Genomic DNA, 23,108 nt, shown 5'->3' with positions numbered 1-23,108 from the left:
AACCATTCAATATCCAGATATCCTCTTCACAGTCAGCATTGGTTTTAACCACAGCGGGTAATTCCGTATCACCCACAGTTCTCATCACTTCACTATAAATCTTTTCCAAATTACTTACCAAAACACTGAATTGCTCAGATTATGAGGTATTGAATGCCCCATAATAACCGTGATGGTTATGAAATGTTGTGGCCAAAGGAACTGATAATATTGAGAACTTGTCTTTTTCACATATATTCATCTCCACTGGGCGTATGCATGTGGCTGCATTAATGTTTTTCTTTGGATCAGGAGAGCACTTTTAAAGCTGATCTCCCTCTCAACCCCATTTCCCACATTTTGTATCACCAAGGTTGTGGCCACAGGAACTGACAAGCTTTTTCTGCCACTAAATGCTAATACTTTGAAACAATGTCTTTTTTTCTTCTCCCCCACCCCACCCCACAAGCCCCGTCCCACTTCTTGCCTTAGTTTCTCTGAAATCTCCCTTTCCATAGTGCCCCACTGTACTTCCATGGAGAAGGAAAGAATTATAAGGAATTTTAAGCTATAACCACAACTAAGCAGCCAACAGGGCTCTCTGCTAATGGTGGGGGAGGCAGCTTTACATAAGATTACTTACTTAGCCACAACTCAGGTTGTCCAATGGACTGGTGAACCTTGCAGTTTGTCCATCCATGGCAAAAACAAACCAAAAACAACCCCCCACCCAAAAACAACACACACATACCCCCAACCACAACCCCCAAACAAACGCCAACCATTTCCAACCAAATGGCCTGTTAAAATGGAAATTGATGACGTTTTATTTTTAACAGTCTGGCACTGCTGCAAGATTCCAGGTAGAATGAGAAGACTGTGACACCAATTCATTTCAACCATCTGAAATGTTTTAAATACCAACTGTTTGACAGATGAGGGGTAGAAACTAAACCAAGTAGCCTAGCAGTTTTACAAAGCTCTAGATGTTGTATTATTGACAAACAGATGTATTTTCCAATATAAAAAAAGGAAAAAAAATTCCTAAGGACACATTCCGTGAAGTTAAAAGTACAAGTCATCAGTTTATACACCAGAGGGTGATGATGCCAGACAGATGGAACTTGACAGGTTGGAGAAGTGGGCTGACAGGAACCTCATGAACAAAAGGAAATGCAAAGTCCTCTACTTGAAGAGGAATGACCGCAGGCACCAGCACATGCTGGAGACCACTCAGTTGGAAAGCAGCTCTGCAGACAACATCAGAGTCCTGGTGGACAACAAACTGACTGTGAGCCACCAGTGCTCTCCCTCACAGCAAAGAAGGCTAATGGTGTCCTGGGCTCCATTAGGACCTGCCAACAGGTCAAGGGAGGTGATCTTTCCCCTCTACTCCGCACCGGTGAAGCTGCATCTGGAGCACTGTAGCCAATTCTGGGCTCCCCAATACAAGAGACACATTGATTTACTGGAGAAAGCCCAGTGCAGGGCCACAGAGATAATTAAGGGAGTGAAGCATCTCTCACACGAGGAGAGACTGAAAGAGCAGGGAATATTCAGCCAAGAGAGAAGAGGGAAAGGGGGCCTGGGGAGCATAGGGTTGGATCTTACCAATGTGTGTAATCACATGAGGGAGGGAACAAAGAACAAGGAGTCAGACTTTTGCCAGTACTGCCAACTGACAGAACAAGAGACAATGAGCACAAACTGAAATACAAAAAAGTGCAAGGAAACACTTTTTTACTGTGAGGGTGATCAAACACTGTAACAAGCTCCCCAAAGTGGTCACGACGTCTCCATGTGTAGAGATATTCAAAATCCAACTGGACACGGTACTGGACAACCTGCTCTAGCTGACACCAGAGGTCAGGAACATTGGACTAGATGATCTCAAGAGTTCCCTTCCAACCTAAACGGTTCTGTGATAAGATAGCACATAAAATATCAGATATTACATGTTTTGTAGGTTCCTGCTTTTAGGACTGTTTAAAAGAACTCATTGGCATGCACAAAAATTGTACTTTTAGAGACATTTTCACAGAAAATTAGGATTACTTGTGTGAAAAATGTTTGAGAACAAGATCCTCTGTAGCCATCAATAAGCTTACCTGCAATAATTAAAGACAGAAATGCTGTTGTGATATTATACGAAAACAATGTTTTTGCTGTCATGTTTCCCTACAGAAATGGAAAGAAAACATTCAATTAGACGTTTATAACAAGAGAACACAAGAATGAATTTCAGCCAGTCATGGTGCTTTGTTACAGATCATTTTGTTCTATAACTCCTTTTTGCTAACTTTTCAATTTGAGATAGACCCTTCCATGGAAGATTACTCGTAAGACAAGATACTGGCACTGAAATCCATGCTCTTCCAAGATGAACACGAATGCAAAAAAAGTCTTTTATTTTTTTCTCCTTTTTCCCCTTCCCTTGCTAAGTTTGTATCCTGCCATAGTCTATCCTGTAAGAGGGGTTTTTATACCTGAATGATCTACTTGCTCTCAGGACTCATTGGTAGTCTTCTTATTCCTAATGTGATTGGAGAAGGATCTGTTAGTTGCCTGCCTCTGATAAATTGCTCCTTAACCTGGCTTGCCTCACTGTTTTGTTTTCTATTCAGCCTACCACAGTTTTTACAGCAGTGTGAAAGGAAAAGTGCAATTATTCAAACTGAAGGATGAGTAGGAGGACCTCATCCTGCTGTGAAGAATCTTTAGCTACCTAACAATTTCATCAATAGTCAAAGATGACACTTCCTGCTGCTGTGCCTTACTTTACCAAACTGACTCAGAAGCTTGCCGTACATTGCGTCATACACACTGCTTCTTGCAGTGCCTGTTCTCTTCCTTTTCCCCCTTCTCTTCCCTCCTCCCTCATTGCAAGGTTCCGCTCAAATTACCAGGCAGGTCATTTCTTGTCTAGCTGTAAGAAGGAACAAGTCCCTGAAAGAACGCTGAGGCAGAAATAAAATACACAGGACTCCAGAATCACTCAAGGGGGTCTATGTGTGTTTGTACAAAAGCTCTAACTTTCTTCTCTAATTGTGAGAGACAGTAACTCTTAAAATCTCCAGCTTTCAATTTTAACTATTGTAATAGTTAAACTATTATAATGTAATGATTAAAAAAGAAAATGGGACTGAACAGACTCCACCTATGAGTGGGCATTTTCTTCGGGACTTCTCTGAATCGCTGTTTTTTCATAAGCTCTGCTATTGTACCTTACTCCAGCCTTCTGTCTCACACATGTTCTCTCAAGCAGTTTCGTTGTCCCTATCAGTAGATTCAGCACATGCAGCAGTAGTATTTTAGCTATGTTCTGAAAGCAAGTCTTCCAGAATCCCACTTCTCTGTATAAATTTATAAACTTGCCCTTTTGCCAACATGGAAGACGTGCAAATATATATAGACCCATGTAAAACCTGTGTCTCTGAGAAGACTCCTCCTTGTCTCTGACTTTTCACAGTGAAAGAACTTCATGTGTTGTGCAAGGTACACCCGACAGCAAATTTAGGCACATAACTCTTGATGAAAATTAAAAAAACATGACCGCAGAGTCAAGTGAAAACATTTTTCCTACCACATTCCGCCATGACAAACAGCTGCATTTCTCCCTTTTCCCAGACATTTTGTCCACATCTTGAGCCTGCAATCAGCCTGTGGAGCTTTATCACTCACGACAGAATTCAGCTGGAGTTATCTTTGGCCAAATTTTCCAGGAAGGAAAAAATCCCATTTATCTGAGGACATGTCGATAAAGTTTCACCCTGAAAGAAGATATCTCTATCAATTTAAGAAAAAAAAAACCCCAAAAGGCAAGTGTCTAAACAAGGTTTTCAATGGTAAGTCTCATAAAAATGTCATTAAATTGGTACAGACACCTCTTCCTCTGCTCTATAGTCCTCTCAAAGTTGATCTACTTAGTGAAAATAGGCAACTCGTCTTTGAAGAATCATGCCATTCACTGGAACTTTTTCTTTCAACATCTTATTTAATAAAACCACAGATTAAAACATGCAACAGTCGTGTTCCCAGAATTGAGAGAACTGACAGAGAAGAGAATCACTCCCTTTCTTCCACATAAACCCATTAGCATTTTAAATCCTAACAAAATACATATTAATATTACCTTAAACACTTCTATCAACTGCAAGGTACACCATGCCTCTCCAAGAGAGCGTTAAGGGTCCCCCTCTAATCTAGGAAGAACAATCGCTGCCATACCTGGCGAGGGATGTCGCTGGTTTACAGAAAAAAGCGGGTTTTTCAGTGTTCTTCGTTTAAATTCTTACATATTCCTGGAAATTCTGACCTGACAGGGGCCGTGGCTCCCCAGCGGCATCCCAACCGCGCTGCCGGCAGCGGCCGGTGCCCGGGCGCGCCGAGCCGGCCAGCCGCCGGGTGGGAGGTACCGGCGGGGCTGTGCTCGCAGGAGACCCACCAGACCCCAGGCGGGCCAAGATTTAACTTCGAAGAAAAGATGCTCCGACGCTGCTTCTCAGAAACCGAGCCGCGCCGGACGCGGGGCTTGCGGAGGAAAACGCTAACCTTTTAAAGCTGATTTCACCTCCCCCACTCCTGAACTGTCCCCAGCCCTCAGATCCCCCAGGAGACGCCACCACCTCACGGCGATCGTAACACAGCACGACCATCGGCGCATCCCTACGGATTTCCCCCCCCCCCCCCCCCGGATTATCCCAAACCGCCAGTCTTCGGCCGCTCTGTTCACACGGCCGACGGGGGGCAGCGGTCCCAGCAACCACAGACCGCTCCTCATCTCTCCCAAGCCGCTGACGCTCCCGGCCACCCCTGCACCTCACCCCTCCTCACCGCCCCCAACCGCGGCAGGCACTGCGGAGTTCACCACCACCCTCGCCGCCTCCACTCCCGCCGCGAAACGCCCGCGCGGCTGCGGGTAAAGCTCCATCACCCCTTCGCGGGCCGGCGCCGGAGAGAGGCGTGTTCCCTGAGGAGCGGCCGGCGCCCAGGGGAATCCCCACCGCGACCTACCTACGACGCGGCCGCGGGCACTGCCTGCCTGTGCAATGGGCGGAGAGAGGCGGGGGGAGCCCCCGCTGCCGTCGCCTGGAAAGCCCGGGCAGCCCGTGAAGCGTGGTGTCCCTGCCGGCCCTCGCTCCGCCGCGCCGGCGGTGAGGTGGCCCCGCGTCAGGGCAGGGCAGGGCCGGGCCGGGCCGGGCCGCCTCCTCGCCACGCTTTGCCTCCCCGCCCCGGCGCAGGGCGGCAGGTGTCCCGGCGCAGGCAGATAGGCGGTACTGATGGAACCCAGGCTGCGAGAAGCAAGGCATTTGAGCAAGATCCGTTTTCCGCTGAAAAAATCGTGTGGCGGCGCCTGGCGAGGCGGCTCCCCGCGTCAAACACCGCCCGACCCCACCGTCCGAGTCGCTCATCCCCCCCGGCTGCCGTGGCCGGGGCTCGTCCTGGGGCGGCAGGAAATCCTCCTCGTAAGGATTTCAAGAATCGGGGTGACTTCGTTTCTTCCGTGTAGTAACGGCAGCTGCAGGCTTCCCGGGGTGAAGGGGCCGTGTGGCTGCAAGAGGAAGATCCCCGCCGGGGCTACGGAGGATGGACGCCGGCGGGAGCCCCTCGGGGACGCGCTTCGACGGCTTAGTCGGAACTCCCCGGGTGGCCACACGCCACAAAGGCGCTTGGCTCGGAAGCTCGCACGTACGAGCTTCGTCCCGCTGAACCGCGAGGTGTTCGCCTGCGAATCTAACCGCTGCTCAGCAGCCCAGAGGCTTTGTGGAGGTTCCTTTGTGGCTTCGGTTGTGGCTGTCCCGGGAACAGCGGGGACTCAGCTGTTCTGTAGTTCTCTGTTCCTGTGGCACGTCGTGGCTGGAGTCAAGAGCTCTTCACACGCAGCCTGCCGAACACAGCCTGGCGTTTTTTAGTCTGCTTTGTCATTTACTTGTTGAATAGCTATTAAAATAGTAAAGTAGAGGAAAGGTCTTTCCCAGGTTCTTCCCCAAAGTAAGCAGCAATCACAAACGGGTTAGATTTTCCAAGGTGAATGTTCTCATTATTTTCAAAAGTGCATCACAAACACATTTGCTAAGCAATTAGAAGTATTCTGCAAAAACTGTGGGGACAAGAGAAGGGGAAATGGCTTCAAGTTGGAGCACAGGAACTTCTGCACCAATATGTGGAATAACCTTTTCACAGTGAGGGTGACAGGCTGCCCGGGGGGGGGGGTTGTGGAGTCTCCTTCTCTGGAGAAATTCAAGACCTGTCTGGACGCCGACCTGTGCGACCTGTCCTAGGGAACCTGCTTTGGTAGGGGGGTTGCACCCAATGATCTCTCGAGGTCCCTTCCAACCCCTACAATTCTGTGATTTTCCTTCCACCCTAACATTTTATTCTACTTCAAATACTACTTTAATTCTACCTTCTGGTACTCTTATAGTTACCAAACGGAAGCCCATGGAACCAGCCTGCCCACCAAGTGGTAGCCACGGATAAGCACAGATGAGAGATTATGCCCTGCTATGCCTGCGTGTATTGCCCTCCACCAGTGCAAGGCATCTAGCGCTGGCTGGAGGCACACTGCAACAGCTCCAGGTGCTATGCTGTTGGGGGGAACACTGGTAATTAATTCATTCAGCAAGCACAGCAGGATTTCCACAGTCAGGTAGCTCTCTCTTTGGTCAGCAATTATATCCATATTTCAGTCTGGAAATGCTTATGAACTCACTGAGTTAGATCAAATAATTCTTATGCAATATTTCTAGATTCTATATTGTTGTTTTGCACTACCACCAAGCATCTATGAGTTTAAATCTGATTATCGTGAAGGAAATGAGGTGTTTCCTGATCTGCTCTACTACATTTTTCAAGAGTCCTCTTTTTTTCGGTAGATAAATTATTTCTGAAGAATTCTTTCTGAGACATACACACAGGAGGTTCCTCTTCTGTGTGCAGTTTTTCTTGTTGTTTTCGAGGTTTTTTTCTCATCTCTTCATTATAATGCCACTAATAATGAAAAAAAAAAAGAGTCCAGTAAAAATGCTTCTGGTATGAAAACCAGTGCTAAAACATTACCAAAATCAGTAGGTAAAATGAGAACTATCCAGCCATTCAACTATCCAGTGACTGATGTGAAGCAGAATTGAGAAAAAACACGTTATAGTAAAGTTGAAGAAATATCAACTGAAGTGACTGTGCTTCATGAGACAACAAAATATACAGAACACAGCAGTCATAAGATAAAAACTCCATGGGGGAGCAGAGAAGTGGCTTGTCTGACCCTACTGTTGACCACACACAGTGTACGTGAACATTTGATGTGATCACCAGAAACACTTCAAGCAGACAAAGAACCACCAGCTCCAGCAATGAAGGTGATGCTAAGCAAAAGTTTTCCAGACATCCTCCTGATCAAATCTATGCAGTGCAATTTACCTTTTTTGTTTTAAATCCACAAGAACATTCAGAGGTATTTTGTCTCCTATAGCTCTGTGAGTGATTTGTTGTAATTAGGGCAGGGAGGGCTCTAACACAACTCGTCAGCACTATCTTTGACAGTGTGTTCCAGCAGAGCAACGATTATGATGTGGTTTATCTTCCTGAGACTGAGGGAGGTGTTCAAAGAAGGCTACTTCTGTGCAAATGAAGAGACTGGACTCGGAGATAATTGTGGTATACTGCATTTTTCCAAAATGTATTTGTTAAATAAGGCGTCACTGTGAAGTTCTTTTTCCATCGCATGGCTGCATGCATCTGGTTGAGTTATTTGGTAAATATCATATAACCAATGAAGTGAGAATGTTACCTGCAATAAATAATTCAATCCTTTTGAGTTATGCATAGAAGAAAATCACAGTGAGTGCATTCATTTAGGTAGAGGTGGGATGGAAGTTGCCTGAGGTGAATTCAGACCATTGCCTTTTGTTAACTCAAACCTCTTGCTTTTCTACATCTCCCAATAGTTTTGTTTGGGCCTTCAAGATAAATTGGCTTCCTCAATTTATAGTATCAACAACTCGCCCTTTTCACTCATCTCCTTTGGACATATGCATGTGGCTGTATTAACGTTTTTCTTAGGATCAGGAGAGCGCTCTTCAAGTTGATCTCACTCTCATCCCCACTCCCCACATTTTGTATCACCAAACAGTCATGAAGCAGATTCTGAAGAGGTAAAACTTGATGGCAAACTCCAACTACTTAGGCATGCTGACAACAGTACCTGACAGGAGTGAGTCTGAAATAAAGTCTCTTGAATGCACACTGTGCAGACTCCAGGTCCTCCACACCAACTGACTTAGGGCAGTGCTTGACCTGATTTTTGTTTTTAGGACAAGTGACAATGAAAAGCAAACGTTGACTGCTACTTTTGTAAAGAAAACTATAGAATTCAGTAATCTTGTGTTTTACCTTCTCCTTATAAACCATCCCTTCTATATGAAAAAAGAAGCTAGAGTCACACCACATCTCTAAGGCAGACGGAAGTATATTTAGGGCAAAACTATGTGGTGTGTGGCCACAATCTTTTTTTTTCTTTTTTTTTTTTTTTTTTTTTTGTAAATAGCCCCTCCCCAGCTTTCCTGTAGGCCCCTTCAGGTACTGGCTGGTCGCTATAGGATCTCCCCTGGGGCTTCTCTTCTCCAGGCTGACCAACCTCAACTCTCTCAGCCTAGGGGTGCCAAATTGGAAATGGAAAATACAGCAGTAATGTTGCAGTTTTCAGTCACATCACATTAGTCTTTTGGGTTTGTTTTGATATCCTTATCACCTTCATCTTGGGAACCAATTAGTATGGTTGAGTGGAGAAAGCTGACTTACACTGCAAAACCAGAATTGCAAGGCTGCTGGGAAGCCAGCTAGTGAAAGATGACAGCAGATGCTTGGAAAGGGAAGAGCCAAGGTGTGGCAATAGTACTTAGCACAGAGGGAACACACCAGGCCAGCAGCTGTTGCCTTCATATCGATGTTTTCATCAGTGCTGTCAGCACACGAAAAATGAAGATTTCTAATGTAATTTACCAACAACACAGTACTTGAAAGAGAAGTATGTGACCCAGAGGCCTGGCTCATAACACTGTTAACTCATGTTCTCCTTGTGCACTCAAGAATTACACCACTTTATTGTCTTTTTTTTGTTTGGATTTTTTTTTTTGGGGGGGGGGGTTTCCTTGCACAAAAGTAACAGCTTGTCATCCAGAATAACAGACTAAGAAGAATAATTGAGTGTAAAAATTCCTATGACTCACCAATATGGTATATGTATAAAACACACCTAAAACACCCCCAACAAACTAGTTCTGTCTTAAATCCAGTGAACAATTTCTAGTAGGGTTAGAGAAGTACCTAAGGCACCTGTAATGCACTGATGTAAGCGTTCATTATAGATCCCAGTGAGAAAGGTGCTCAGCCTCTGGGGGATATTAATTTAAAATTGGTTCCTTGGAGCTAACCCAAGAAGGTAAAAGGAGATCACACAGATGATTTTATGTTGCTTCATGTGCTGGGAACCCAGAGCATCAGCCAGACCTCCGGGCAGGGTGTGGCATGCCATGCAAATCCTGTCTGCACAGAGATTTGCCAGGACTGAAGCCTTCAAAGATTTTATGAGGTGTCCTTAGAAGAAGACAACTCTATTCATCATTTCTACTGTCAAACAAAGAATGTTGTATGAAAACAGAGAACTTCAGGGTTAGCTGAGACGTGCAGGCGGAGTCATCACAAGGTGCCAAGTGGGAGCTGCCTTCAGGCTTCTCCGTTAGGGTGAGCTGGCACAGGGTGTCCCGCAGCCACCTGGCACGATCAGCACAGCTCAGGCCTGCACCTACTCACATCGGCTCTCACGCGAACCACTAACTCCTCCATGTACGTGGGCCTCCTGTTCAGGGCCCTGGCAATACTGTTCAGGGTATCGGCCCACCTTTGGCTGAAATGTTTTGCACTGCCCTGGTCAGCATGTTAGCAAATTTGAAGAGACTTCTCATGGGAAGAGGACTGCTAATGTGCTAGGGAAAATGAGAAGCTTACCTGTCAGGAAGGATTAATAGTTTTGGCCTGTCTAGGTTAAATTGAAGACAGACTACAACCACAGTCTATAAACATATCCAGTAGATACCAACGGAGGACAAGAACATGTCTCAGCCATCAAATACATTAGAGCTACAAACTTATAAGTTTCTAAGAATCAGCTTGAATTAAATTAATGAACAGCAATAATGGAGATGAGAAACCTAACTGCTTTGTTAGGATTAAGTATGATAAATCGCAGAGAGAACAATATAACTGAACACCTAAGGTGGGAATGATCTAGTCAAGGTACAGAAGAAGCCCCTTCCCATCTTGTGTTTCCTAAGTCCAGGCCTTCTGGGTGCTATAGATACATTGCATAGGTCTACTCGACCAAGTTCATGGTCACATTATAAAATGCATTTATAATTACATACACATGATAATCACTGGCAGAAAGTTGTAAGACAGAGCTTGTGAGCTTCTTCAGTAGAAGCAAAGGAACAGAATGTTTCAGTTCACTTACTGGGAAAAAAGAAACAAGGTCTTGGAGTCAAGTGCTTGGAACAACTCCAAAGCTTTGGATCTATACTTATTCTGAAGTTCATGACTTGACTTAAAAATTTTCTGTGTTTTATTAAAGCTCCTTCTAGAGGTTCAGTTGTCCAAGTCTCCACATAAATTGTTCTCCATTACACTAGTGCAACTAGGGATAACTTTGTTGTTCTTAACTAGGGAAATGTTCACTGTTTTAATAACTTGGTCATTTTAAAGCAGTGTGTGCTGCAACGAGGCACACATGTCAGTGTCCCACATGCCCAGTATGGCACACAAACTAATGGTTGTGGCCTTCTATCTGCAATTCCTTGGCATTGAACTGCACTGCAGAGTAGAAGCATCCATCAAGAAAAGGACCTTTTATATATTAAAAGGAAAGAAGTCGATGCTAGGAAAACAGCTCTGTTTTGAGAGCACAGTGGGGTGGACAAGTTTGTATCATCTTAAGTACTTAAAAATCATTTAAACCTCTTTACAACATACTAAGAACAGAGAATAAAGATTATGAATATTAAATATTTCTATTACAATAGTATACCCATAAGTAATTAACCATAAGCAGAGCTTTATGTAGCTGGGTACTCCATAACTGCATACAGCCACTGTCTCAAACAGTCTGCATTCAAAACAGATAAAAGTCTTACGTTCTCATACTCCAATGATGAAAGAGACTGAGGAACTGGCTTGTACAACTTTGACAACTCTTGGGATTTCACCTCATGTCCAGCTCTTACAAATTCCATCTCTCTCAAAGACAACCAATTGTGTCTAGATTTTCCTTTTTAAAAAAAAAATATTAAAAATATAAGATGAGGGATAACTGATGCTCACTAACCCAAAGAGAAAAAAAAATCCAAATCTACAATAAACTTTTTTTTTTTTAAAGTCAGATTAAAATCAATTTGCATGCTGGTGCTGCCAGCATTCCAGTAAATAATACCAGCAGAACTGGTGATACCACTGCTGCTCTGCCTGACCCATAGCACACAGGAGTTGAGCCTGCAGATGTCAGACCAAATCCTGAAATGAGGAGGATGGCCCAACTGTAAAGCCTAACAGGGTGTTTGGGGAAGTGGAGTGAGAAGGGCAAAGGCAAAGCAGGAAGATAATACATAGTGATCACATCCTCTTTTTGATGAAATGCCCTCTTACAAAGCCATACCTTCTTAAGTACCACCTTAGTTTTCTGCTGGAGTCTGTTAGAAGTCAGTGAGATGGCATGAGTCTGAGCCATTCCCACGAGATGTGCCTCTTTGGCATTTCCCCTTTACGCTCCTCTCTGAGTATCCCAATATTTCACCGAAGCAAAGCTTACAAAATACTTCTGCTGTGCAAGAAGCCCACACTAACCCCATTAATATCACTAGGTACATAATCAAAGAAAGCTTTTTTTTATCTGTAAACACAAAGGGAAATCCAGTAATTTGGGGAGATTATGGAAAAGGTTTTCAAATGTCAACAAGTCTAAACAATCACAATAAATACATCAAGCACAGCACTGAAATAGATGAATTTAACTTAACCTGACGATGGAATAGACAAATTATTTGGTTACCAAGTGTAATTTAAAACAAATGGTTTGGCAGGGTTTTTTGGGGTTGTGGGGGTTTTTGGTGGGGGTTTTTTATTGTTGTGGTTGGTTGTTTGGGGCTTGGGGGGGTGGGTGTTTAAAAAGCTCATTTTCTTCTCAAAGGGACGAAGGGACTGTTTCTAAGAATAAAACAAAAGAAAAAGCTTCAAATACAACATGCTATCCAAAAAAGAAGACCAGCCTAAAAATGCCTATAAATCAAGTGGGATAGGATTAGCCCAGAAATATAACTAGAAGCTGATGACATTCCATTTCACTAATGAACTGCAAAAAAAAAAAGCAGATCTGTACCTGAATTCTTGTTCATTTCACCTGGCATAGATTTTTTTAGGGTTTTTTTTCTACTTGCTTGGGCTGTTGTGTTTTAACATAGCATTGACCAAAATCTTCCACCAAGATATTTAACAAAAATATTACAAATTAGGGAAGAAGAGGAGAAAGCATTGTTATGGTACAAGAAATACCCATTTTAGATAAAAATAAAGCTTTCTTGTGAAATATCTATCCTGTGTAGCAGACAAATATTCAAGTTATTCAGAAAATTAAAAAACAAAAAAGGAAAACTAAAAAATAGCCTTTTGGCTGTTAAGTTCCTCATCTACTCATCAGTTCAACATCTCAAATCAGCTCCTGCCTCTCCATTATTTCCTTTTCTAGCCAGAAGCAAACACCTTCACTGTCACCCTTTACTGTTTGAACAATCATCTGGCTTTAGGACCAGCATGGTACATGACACAGCTTGCAGGCTTCTGTAACTCCCTTTAACAGCTGGTTTATGTTTGTAATTTTTCAACATTTGTAGTCATAGCAGTGCCTTTTTGGAAAAAACCCACAACACTGGAACTGTAAAAATATTTATGTTTACGCTGGTAGCCTAGGCAGAAAGGAGATTGCTTGGGGAAGGAACAACATCCAGGGCTGCTGGGTGAACAAAGCAACAGCCCAGTCTGAACACAGGGACTGAAAAATGAAGCAGCAGCAGCTGACAAAGTGGGACTTTGCTTCTTATTCAGTTGGGGTCAGTGGGAAATGGAACTTTGTCCTGGTTTCATCTGAGATATAGTTGGTATTGTTCCTTGTAGCTGGTATACTACATGTTGATGACAATAATGTTGATAATACACTGATGGGTAATTGCTGTGTCCACACTCTGTCAAGGACTTTCCAGCTTCCCACGCCCTGTCAGGTGTGCAAAGAGCTGGGAGAGCACAGCCAGGACAGCTGGCCCAGGCTGGCCAGAGGGATCTTCCCTAACATACGGCGTCATGCTCCATATATAGAGAACTGGGGCAGCTGCTGGGAGATGGATTCACTTCTCAGAAACAGGCTGTTGGATTGTTTTATTTGCCTTTTGCATGTGGTGATCAATTGCACTTGTGCATCACTTGTATTATTCTTCGTGGTGTGGTCATTTGTCTCATTCTTTGTTATCCTATTAAGCTGTTTATCTCAGCCCACGAGGCTAAAGACAGATTTAGACATTACAGAAGTTAACAGAAGTTCTCAGAGTCTAAAACACTTTGAGAGTTGAACTGTACAGAACCTCATTTCAGAACTTCTCGTCTAATGGCTTTCTTATCTGCTTATCTATACTGCGTGCAGAAACAAGCCCAGGGTTAAACTATCAAGTAAACACAGCTGGCATTACATGTCGGAAATCGTATTCAGTAACAGCTTTCAAGTTCAAAGCCATCAGAATGCAAAAAGTACAGACCACATTTAAAACTCATACTTTTATAAACTCCTTTTATCTAATAAGATCAAAAAAACATTCTGTAAAACCTATGCTAAGCACACTAGCCCCTCCAAAATCAACACGAGGTCTCATGCAAGACCAGCCCCTACAGCTCTCTTGGACAAAGTCAGGGCTTGCCCAAGGAGCCAAGCAGAGCAGGCTGCCTCTCCACTAGTGCCGAGAAGCCCTTCCCAGCTCCTCCCCTTCCCAGCTCCTCCATTTGAGGTCTTCTACACTTCCCCCAGCTCTTGAGATCAGCTGCAGCGGAAGGTTGCTCAGTGGGGGCATTGCTGGGGATGGGGCTGGTCCCAGAGAGTGAGGCAGTAGCCTCGGGGCTGCTCTCGCTTCACCTCACTGCAAGGAGAGCGCAAGAGAAAACCAAACCGGACTCACAGCTCCCATGTGCCCAGACAGGGCGAGGTGGTTAGTGCTGATGGTGTGCCAAGACCAGATTAACACAATGGTTTGTGCGACCCTTTCCCAAAACGCATTCATTAACCAGAATGAAGAGCTAGTAGGGCAGTCTTGTTCCAGACACTGCTGCTTGCAGCCGTTCCTTCTCAGCACGCTCTAGCGGAGGAATCACAGAATCACAAGGTTGGAAAAGACCTTTAAGATCATCAAGTCCAACCATACCTGTCCTAAGCTCTAAGTACCTCATCTACCCTTTTTTTAAACATATCTAGGGAAGGTGATTCAACCCCCTCCCTGGGCAGCCTGTTCCAGGCCCTGACGACTCTTTCAGTGAAATTTTTTTTCCTAACATCTAATCTGACCCTGCCCTGGCACAGCTTTGTGCCATTTCCCCTTGTCCTATCTCCTGTCACCTGGCTGACCTCCTTTCAGGTAGTTGTAGGTGGTGATAAGGTCCCTCCTCGGCCTCCAGGTGATAAGGTCTCTCCTCTCTTCTCCAGGCTAAACATCCCCAGCTCCTTCAGTCGTTCCTCATATGATTTGCCCTCCAGCCCATTCATCAGCCTGGCTGCCCTTCTCTAAAAAAAACCAGCAGTGCTGTAAGAAAAAAAGTATGTAGTGCTTTATTGAATTAAAAAATGGACCTTTCTTCAAATTGCCTTTACGTAACACACATGAAAACTTCTGTTACCAGTTGTATAAATATCTCAAAGGAACAAATTGAAAAAAAAAAAACAACCCAAAAACCAAAAACAAAACCAAGAAAACCCAACAATATTTTGGCTCAGTAAATTAACTTTCCACCAAAGGCCGGGATAACAAGTAGCAGTTCTTCATACCATCTATTCCAGTCAGCAAAGCAATAGTTCAGAAAGCCCGAGGTTGCCAGAAATGCTGGCTGGCCTGCACACTGCGAGCTCTCGAGGTGGAAGCAGAAAGTCAGTATTGCACCCCAGTCCTCAGTGTACAAATACCACACTTCCAGTGTCTAGTCTTCACATTCGATACAGGGATCTTCTTGGAGAAGAGTTCTGTGACCAAACTGTACAGCTTCTGACCCACTATGTTCTTCTACCCATGTGAACCACAGCAGTTGTCCTTGCTCAGATGCATGTCAGTAACTTCAGATGAATCTCAAGGCTCTCCTGCCCTACGACAGGCTGTCACCAAACACAGGCTGTATTTAAAAGCTGACTGCGGGCCACAGCTAAGTCAACACAGCACTTCATGACCCAAACCATCCCTCCCTTGACACTTCTGTCTTGACTAAAACACAGAGTGAAAATATAATCCTGTGCATTAATCCATACGTACGTGACATTCATCAATAAAACACCCCAGTACCATGACAGTTTGAAATACTCTGATCTTTCAAGCGCTCCCTCCAACCCCCACTCCCCTGAGAGGAAGAGATTCTTCATCCATTCTGGCCAAACACGCACTCGACTCACAAAGCTCAGAAGGCACCATCTCTAAGAAGCAGTTTCAAATTCCAGCACACACTGAGGTAACCAAACTGCCTGAGGTGGGAGAGGAACCTATTTCCATAGTATTGTCACTTGTCAGGCAGAACACGCATTCACTAGGCAGTTCTTCCGCGGGATAGCACCTCACACCATCACTTTTCTTTGGTTGAGGACAGATAAGATGATAAATGCCTGAGCCATGAAAGAAGAAAGAGCCAACACTGCAATGTCAAAAGGAGTAAGTGAAAATTCTGAAGGATGCAGAACATGATGTTTTGTCAGATGAAAAAGGGGAGGTATCAAAGGACCAACTGAAAGGGAAAATTTCTGCCTAATGCTGTATTAGCAACAACCTGCAGAGACAGGCAGGACAGTGACAGAGTTGGACACAGCAAGTTGCTTGCTCCAAGGTAAGGGAGTTGGATGGGAGAAGATAGTCTGGAGTTTGAATGGGAGGAGAGCAAAACGAGCCGCAAGATAGAAAATGATATGACACAAATAAGGATTCAGAGTTGCACATAGAAGAAAAAGACAGAAACAGTCAAATCCTGAAGCTTTCATATACAACTAGATCTCTTAAATTCAAAACTGTCAAGACTGAAAAGCACAAGCAATCTGGCTCTCACATCTCCTTCTCCTATAAAATCCTTAGGCATTAAACAGATTTGATCTTTTCTTAAAATCAGTCCCTACCCTGAAAAAGTAATTGACTGTTACAAACTCCATACAAAAAACTGTATGGAAGCTGCAATTCCAGCCTCAATTCATCCAGCTGCAGCCAAATTAAGTACACAGTCACCTCAGATTGCTTACACCATCAAGGGAAAAGAGAAAAGCAAGCAGCTGCAGGTGCCAACACGGTATTTCTTACTTTAAGGAGTTCTGGGAAAAAATCCTATTTTAGCTCAATTTTCTAACCACACCCAGAGCTCTCTTGCTCCCTTTCTCCTCCCATTACACTCTGAACCCCCTGGGAACCAGATAAACTAACTAACTGGGGTGAGAACTATTCCAAGGAACAGAACAATTTCTACCACATTGGCCTGTTCAGTCAGGCTCAGCTTTCAGAGCCAACAAATCCCAGAGCCAGCACCCTGGCTGGGAACAGGAGGGAAGACCTGCTCTACCACAGCAACAGTGACCCACAAGAAATGGGTATCCTAAAACCCTGTGACCTTGTCCTCAAGGTTGATGGAGATAAAGCCAACCACCCTGTACTCCCCATGAGAGGATCTGTGTTTTTAGCTAAATTGTTCCACTTAAATAATAAGGACAAGTAAACTAAACCACTTAAGTGGGGAAAAAATCATCCTCTGGAGATTATTTTTTTGGGACTCAGTACATCATTACAGTGGTGTATTTATGATGTCTGCATTGGACAAGCGACTAAAAATGGTGCAACTCTTTAAAATGTAGAAGAGATGAAGGAAGAGTATAGATGCTTTGTCAGGTTCAATAGCACTTCTGGGGGGCTGGAATGTCTCTTACCTCTTCTTTTGGGTGGCAACACACTGATGCAGTAACACAGAGGGATTTCTCTTTCACCACACTGAACAAGGCAGCAAATAACAAACTTGTAACAAATAAGATTTGTGTCATTTCATTAAAAAAAATGAAACAAACACATTTACTGGCATTAGCCATGACCATTACATAGTATCACAATTAAAATTATTATAGTTCCCTTCATATTCAACCTTTAATTGCAGAAAACAAGTTTTCTAGTTTTTTTTATAGGTTTCTTTTTCCCTTTCCATTTTTAATACCAAAATAATTCCTCCAAATCACAGTGCAATTTTTGGAAAAGCCCTCACGTACTTCCTACATGGCTTCTATGTCATCACTGTGCTACTGACAACATCACAAGGTGTTTAGGTTGATCTGGCCAGAAGAAAGGATGATTCACAACTGCATACGAAGTTGTAGTACCTTCAATCCAGAACACGTGGAGGAGATTGTCTTCACAAAGCAGATACATGTGACCTTCAACCAACCCACCACCAACTACGTGAACTGAGTCCGTCAGTGTCATTTTTCTGCTGTTAATTAGGGAGAGTTGAAGTCTTTCGGTAACAAACACAGTGCTGATGAAGATGATGCTTTCCTGGATGGCATGTGGTAGCGCACTTTCTTCCAGAACCTGGTGCTGGCTGAGTGAGACCTTTCTGAGAAGTCCCCTTTCCACTGGATAGCCCCGTGCTTTTGCTTAACATATTTGATGGCTTCTGGCATGCTGGCATAATCCTGTATTTTTTCAAGTTCAATGAGGATTACTTTGATGCCCTCTTGGATCAGAGCATTATACATGGCTAGCTGCTTTTCATACACATCTTCTGTAACACTGTAGCAGGAAGGTTCTGGTACCAAGACAATTATCACTCTCCTACTTTGACGGATTTTTTCATCAGCAACGCTGATCACAGCTGTAGTGGAAAAGGTTGTGCACAGTTAAAGCTGTATGGTTTCTAGGGGTTTTGTTATTAACACGTCGCAGCTGCTTCATTCCCTGTTTGATATTTGAGCCAACACACTTTACCTCACAAATACAGACAGATGCAAGCAGTTCTGTTGGGTTAGCCAACAACTAGAGATTTGGCCAACACAGTCTGACCCCATCAGACTGCATGTCCATATCCTTGTCTTGCACAAACTATTACTTGTCTTGCTAATGCCATTTTATTACCATTATAGGTGCAACTGCAAAAAAAACCCCAAACAACCCAAGTTCCAAACCTGTAGGTCTAGATAGAACTATCACCTTTTTCCTTAAACAGTTCATTTTGAGACACTTAACTGGGTTTTGTGACATGTAAGTGGAAGAGAGAGCAAAGAATGCTCCCTTCAATGGCATTCCATACATTTAATTCTAAACCAGAAAAATATGGTAAATAGACCACACAAAATCCATATGGGTTAACCCTGAGAACAGACTACTGTGTTTTTTCAAACTGGAAATATAAATCAGCACTTTAAATTCTACTTCTCAGGGAACCCTTCTCAAACCACTACCAAAGGCTTCAGATGTAAAAGAAGTCGCCCACAAACCACCTCACGTAAGTTTGTTCACAACCATTTTTTTCTTTTCTTTAAACAAATCTTCTATTTGAGGCCTACTCTAAAGATTTACTCAGTCTCAGTACTATGCTTTTTAAGGCACAAGGCCAGGAAGGATTCAGACAACTTTCACCATTTCACCTCACATCAGCAGCCAGTGGCACAGCCTTTGCAGTTTTCAGTGGCAGATGCTAGAAATTTAAACGTGATGCTTGTATGGGCAGAGGAAGCCCCCACAAGGATTCTGAAGCCTTGCAAGGAAGTCAAAGATTAGTAAGAAAGAACTTTCTCTAGGAATAAGTAGCCTTTGATACAGCTGTTTGTTCCTGATAACCCAGTGTTGCTTTGTATCCTTTTTCCCAGGAGCACTAAACATCCATTATACCTTTTATTGCATCCTGCTGGTTTGACAGCAATTCTCAGAGCAAACAAAAACAGAACAGTAGAGACGTCATCCGGTCAAATGGCACCTCAAAGCAACCGACACTTTTCACACCACTCATGAGACCTACTTCTCCATGTTTCCTGCCATTAGTCATCATTCCCAACCACAATTTTAACTCCTCTTCCCCTCAGCAACCTTCCATCTCCAGATGTCTAGGCTAGCCAGACACTGAAAAAACATGGAAGAGCTATATAACGACAAGGGAAAGGCAGAGATAAACAGACTCCATGGGAGCACTTAGTGCTGTGTTTCTCATTCTCTATCAGAGAGAATAAGGAAATCATAGCTCCTTCAATGGTTGGGAGAAACTTAGAATCACATCTGATAGACTGCCTGTTTCCAAATTGTCTTTGCAGCTGCCAGTGAGAAAGTAGTGAGCGTAGTTTGTCTTCAGACAGCTTACCTTCTCCTGGTAAATCATCCCTTCCAAAGATGAAGAGGTTATATCCACACTGTCTTTCTAAGACTTCTGGCAGTATCTTCAGAGCAAAAATATCTGATGAATACAAGCAACTCGCTCTGTTCTTTGGGTACAGGACATAAGCATCATAGATCTTCTCATCTGAAACTAAAGAGTGAGCAATAGGAGTAATAAAAAAATGGATTCTAAAGACAAAAAAAAGAAAAAGCAAGCAAGCAAACAAAAAGATCCCTAAATTCTCTTTTTTCCCCACTTAAATCATTGTTCTAGGCCCTAATCCTGCTATTATCTAAACACGTATAATTATACTAAGCCTGAAACATCTGTAGAATCAGACCTTCTAGAATTCAGTATGCTGGAGACACCTGCAAAATTAACTAGATTTGAATATTCTTTTCTGAACTCTAAACAAACAAATAGTTATCACTGAATTATCTGGAAAATAGTGGTTCTAGTAGCACAACTGAATGCTTAAAGCTCCAGCTGCCACAAAACTCATAGGTCATTTTTACAACCTGGACTTTCAAAACACAGCAGCAATTTAAGGCATAAAACCAAAACCAAAGTATTTGCAAGTTTCAGGGTCTGAATTGTATTAGATACTTTGGGACAAACGTTTCAGAAAGACCAAATTTAAAATACTTCAATGAAATCTAAGCAAACCTTGATAATCCTAGACGATATTTACTCTTTCTCTAGCTCTGTACCACCTCTCAGGAGTTTGGAAATGGTCCACGCTTCAGCATACTCTCATAGACAGCACCTCTATCAACATCAGGGATTTACAGAAACTAAAAGTAATCAGAAGTGCCCTCAAATAGAAAAACAAAGAAAGTGAAATTTGTCCTAGTTCATCCATGGAAAATAAATAAATACTGCTTCCTGGAGGAACAGTCATTAAAAGCAGTCCAAACAACTGCTGTCAGAAGAGCATTCAAACCACTGAAGTAGATCTTTGCGGAAAGAAATTACAGCATTGGATTACTGGCAAATTGCTGGGTTTTCCTCTGTAGATGCTTTTGTTATGTGAGCTACTTCTAAACATCCTAAAAACATGTTATCCTTTCAAGAATCACCCCGAAGACCAATTGCCCCCCACTGAGGTTAACTCACTGCTTTGGCTGGGGAAGTGGAGGCTCATTACCGCATGCAGCGCTGTCACACAAACGTACCTTTTTTACCCAGGAAAGGATGGCAGGAGTCCCGATACCACAACACAATATCAACTTTGAAGATCTTGTAGATAGAAAGAGTAAAAAATACTAAAAATATCAAAGAAACTCCTCCTCCAATTAAGTAACCCTGAATGTTCCGAGCTGCAGTTGAATGGAGTAAGAGAGGGGGGAAAAAAAAAAAACACAAGCAGAGTTATATACCAGAACCAGAGGAAGACAAGAGATGTTTGAAATTGTTTAGTCATTAAAATAATTATTTTTTAAAAATATGAGTAAGACAAAGCTTTTCATGAATGCTTCCTGAAAACAGTGTTATTTGACAAGCCTACTTCTATCTTTCAGAGAAAGAATACGTAAGCAATGTGACAAATGAGGCTACTCTTCAGCTGAAACACCAAAACACTGACATATATCCCAGTGCAGCAGTAGAGAGAGAATTCTTGTACAAAATTTTATCAGTCACGAAACAAGGAAGTAAGAGGTGGGGAGGTGATTTCCTGACCATGCTACTTTCCCCAGATCAGCCAGCTTTCCATTGTCTCTGGCCTCTCCGAAGACTTTTCTTTGAACCTACTTATTTGCTGTCCTTAAAGCAAACATCCTCCACAAACTCTTTTGGGTTTGTTTTTTAATTCATGCATATTAAAGGATTTCTGAGGCTAAATTTGTAAATTTAGCTAAAATTGTAGCTAAATTTAAAGATAAATAAATACTAAATGGACATTTATACTCTTCTGTCTATCTGATTTTAATACAAATAATTAATTCCTTCAGCCTCATATTTGGGTTTTTAAAGCTCACTTTGCTTTTAAGTTCATCTACTAAAAAGAAAGTTTCATACTAGCCAGCAATAGGTCAAGCTTATCCTTGCCTTTGAGTGCAAGACTGGGGCCTTCAAGAAGTGTCAAGAATGCTCCCAAGTAATATTCATGAGCTTATCTTGAAGGTGATAACGCAATGTGTGCATCAGTAATGGAAAGTCCATAATCTTTCCAAGTAATTCCCCTGTTGTAATCACTGTTAGTTTCTCCTAGTGTGTAAATAGATTTCTTTTCTCCCTCCTGGCATTCTGAGCCCATTTTTTGTTACTGAAGGACAGGACAACCAGGTCCACATATACATTCATATCCTTTTGACAAATCTGTTCCACGCTTTATGTCTTCCCCCAGCTCTTTTAGAGAATTGGCCATTTTTGCTGCTCTTCTAGGTACATCATCTCCACTATCTACACTCTTCTTTAAGTACAATTGTGTAAAATGAAGCACAATAATCCACTGAGGTGTCACACTTGCTTCAAATAAAATGGAATCATTCATTAAAGCTTCCTAAAAAACTGAGAAAAGACAAATCAAATCTGAAGTACTATTTTCTTTATTTTTGCTAAGAATACAACAAAAAAAAAAAATCACCAAAAAAAAAGGCACTGACTTGCATTGCCTACTTTGCACACTGGTCCATCACTCAGCTTTAGCTCTAATTAGTGCGTAGTCAAACTAACCAAGAAGCATGCATCATTGATCACCATTTGATCAAGATGAGTTCTCTTACCTGGGGGTTCCAACTTGATGTAGGCTGTAAATTTTTGAGAACCGTATATGAAGTGACAGAAAAATTTATAAGCATAATCCTCTTGTTTTACTTGTGAAATGTTAAATTTGGTTCCAGATACAGCAAGCCCATGAGACGTCACTTCTCTGCCATTAAAAAAAAGAGTACAAAGGAAACGTGTAGAGAATCTGAAATACCAGTGCTTAACATGGGAGAGGTTCAATTATTCACAAATAGAACATTCAATTTTTACCTCTGTAAACCTAAGAAGCCAATGAAGCACAGTAAGTACCACCCCTATAACAAACAGCTTCATGACCAGAACTGACTTGGCATTTTCCATACACATTGGGTTGTTGGGTTTTTTTGTTTTGCTGGGGGGGAGCAGACTGCACCATTAGTGGTTTTGCAGATGTTACAAAACTCAGAGGGATGGCTGATAGACAAGAGGGTTGTGTTGCCATCCAGAGGAACCTTGACAGGCTGGAGAAATGGGCTTGACAGGAAGCTTGTGAAGTTCAAAGCAAAATGCAACTCCTGATCCTGAAGAATATCAACCAGTCCCCAGGCATCCTGGATGGCCTAAAGTGCTGCCAGCAGGTTGAGGGAAATGACCTCTCCCCTCTACTCATTAATGGTGAGGTCACACCTGGAGTTGTGGGGCCAGTTTTGGGCTCCCCAGTACAAGAGATGTATGGATTTACTGGAGCAAGTCCAGTGCAGGGCCATGAAAACAAT

At 42.9% G+C, this 23,108-nt stretch overlaps 1 protein-coding gene across 1 annotated transcript in view; it reads right to left on the bottom strand.

Moving 5' to 3' along the window:
• Positions 1–23,108, bottom strand: part of LOC311205532 (uncharacterized protein) — a gene marked incomplete at its 3' end in the record, with an annotated part of 51,540 nt that overhangs the window by 15,045 nt on the left and 13,387 nt on the right. Inside the window, exons 7-12 of the mRNA XM_084279985.1 lie at positions 22,371–22,516; positions 20,820–20,963; positions 19,630–19,794; positions 17,781–18,150; positions 4,823–5,270; positions 2,088–2,157 (exon numbers count right to left, since the gene is read on the bottom strand). Of these exons, the coding sequence (XP_084136111.1) occupies positions 2,088–2,157; positions 4,823–5,270; positions 17,781–18,150; positions 19,630–19,794; positions 20,820–20,963; positions 22,371–22,516 (1,343 nt within the window). The remainder of the gene's footprint in view (positions 1–2,087; positions 2,158–4,822; positions 5,271–17,780; positions 18,151–19,629; positions 19,795–20,819; positions 20,964–22,370; positions 22,517–23,108) is intronic.

This window comes from Gallinula chloropus (assembly GCF_964237585.1).
Source record: "Gallinula chloropus genome assembly, chromosome: 1".
NCBI lineage: Eukaryota > Metazoa > Chordata > Aves > Gruiformes > Rallidae > Gallinula > Gallinula chloropus.
Note: the sequence above shows the minus strand (reverse complement) of the source record. Positions and strands in the feature narration are given on the sequence as shown.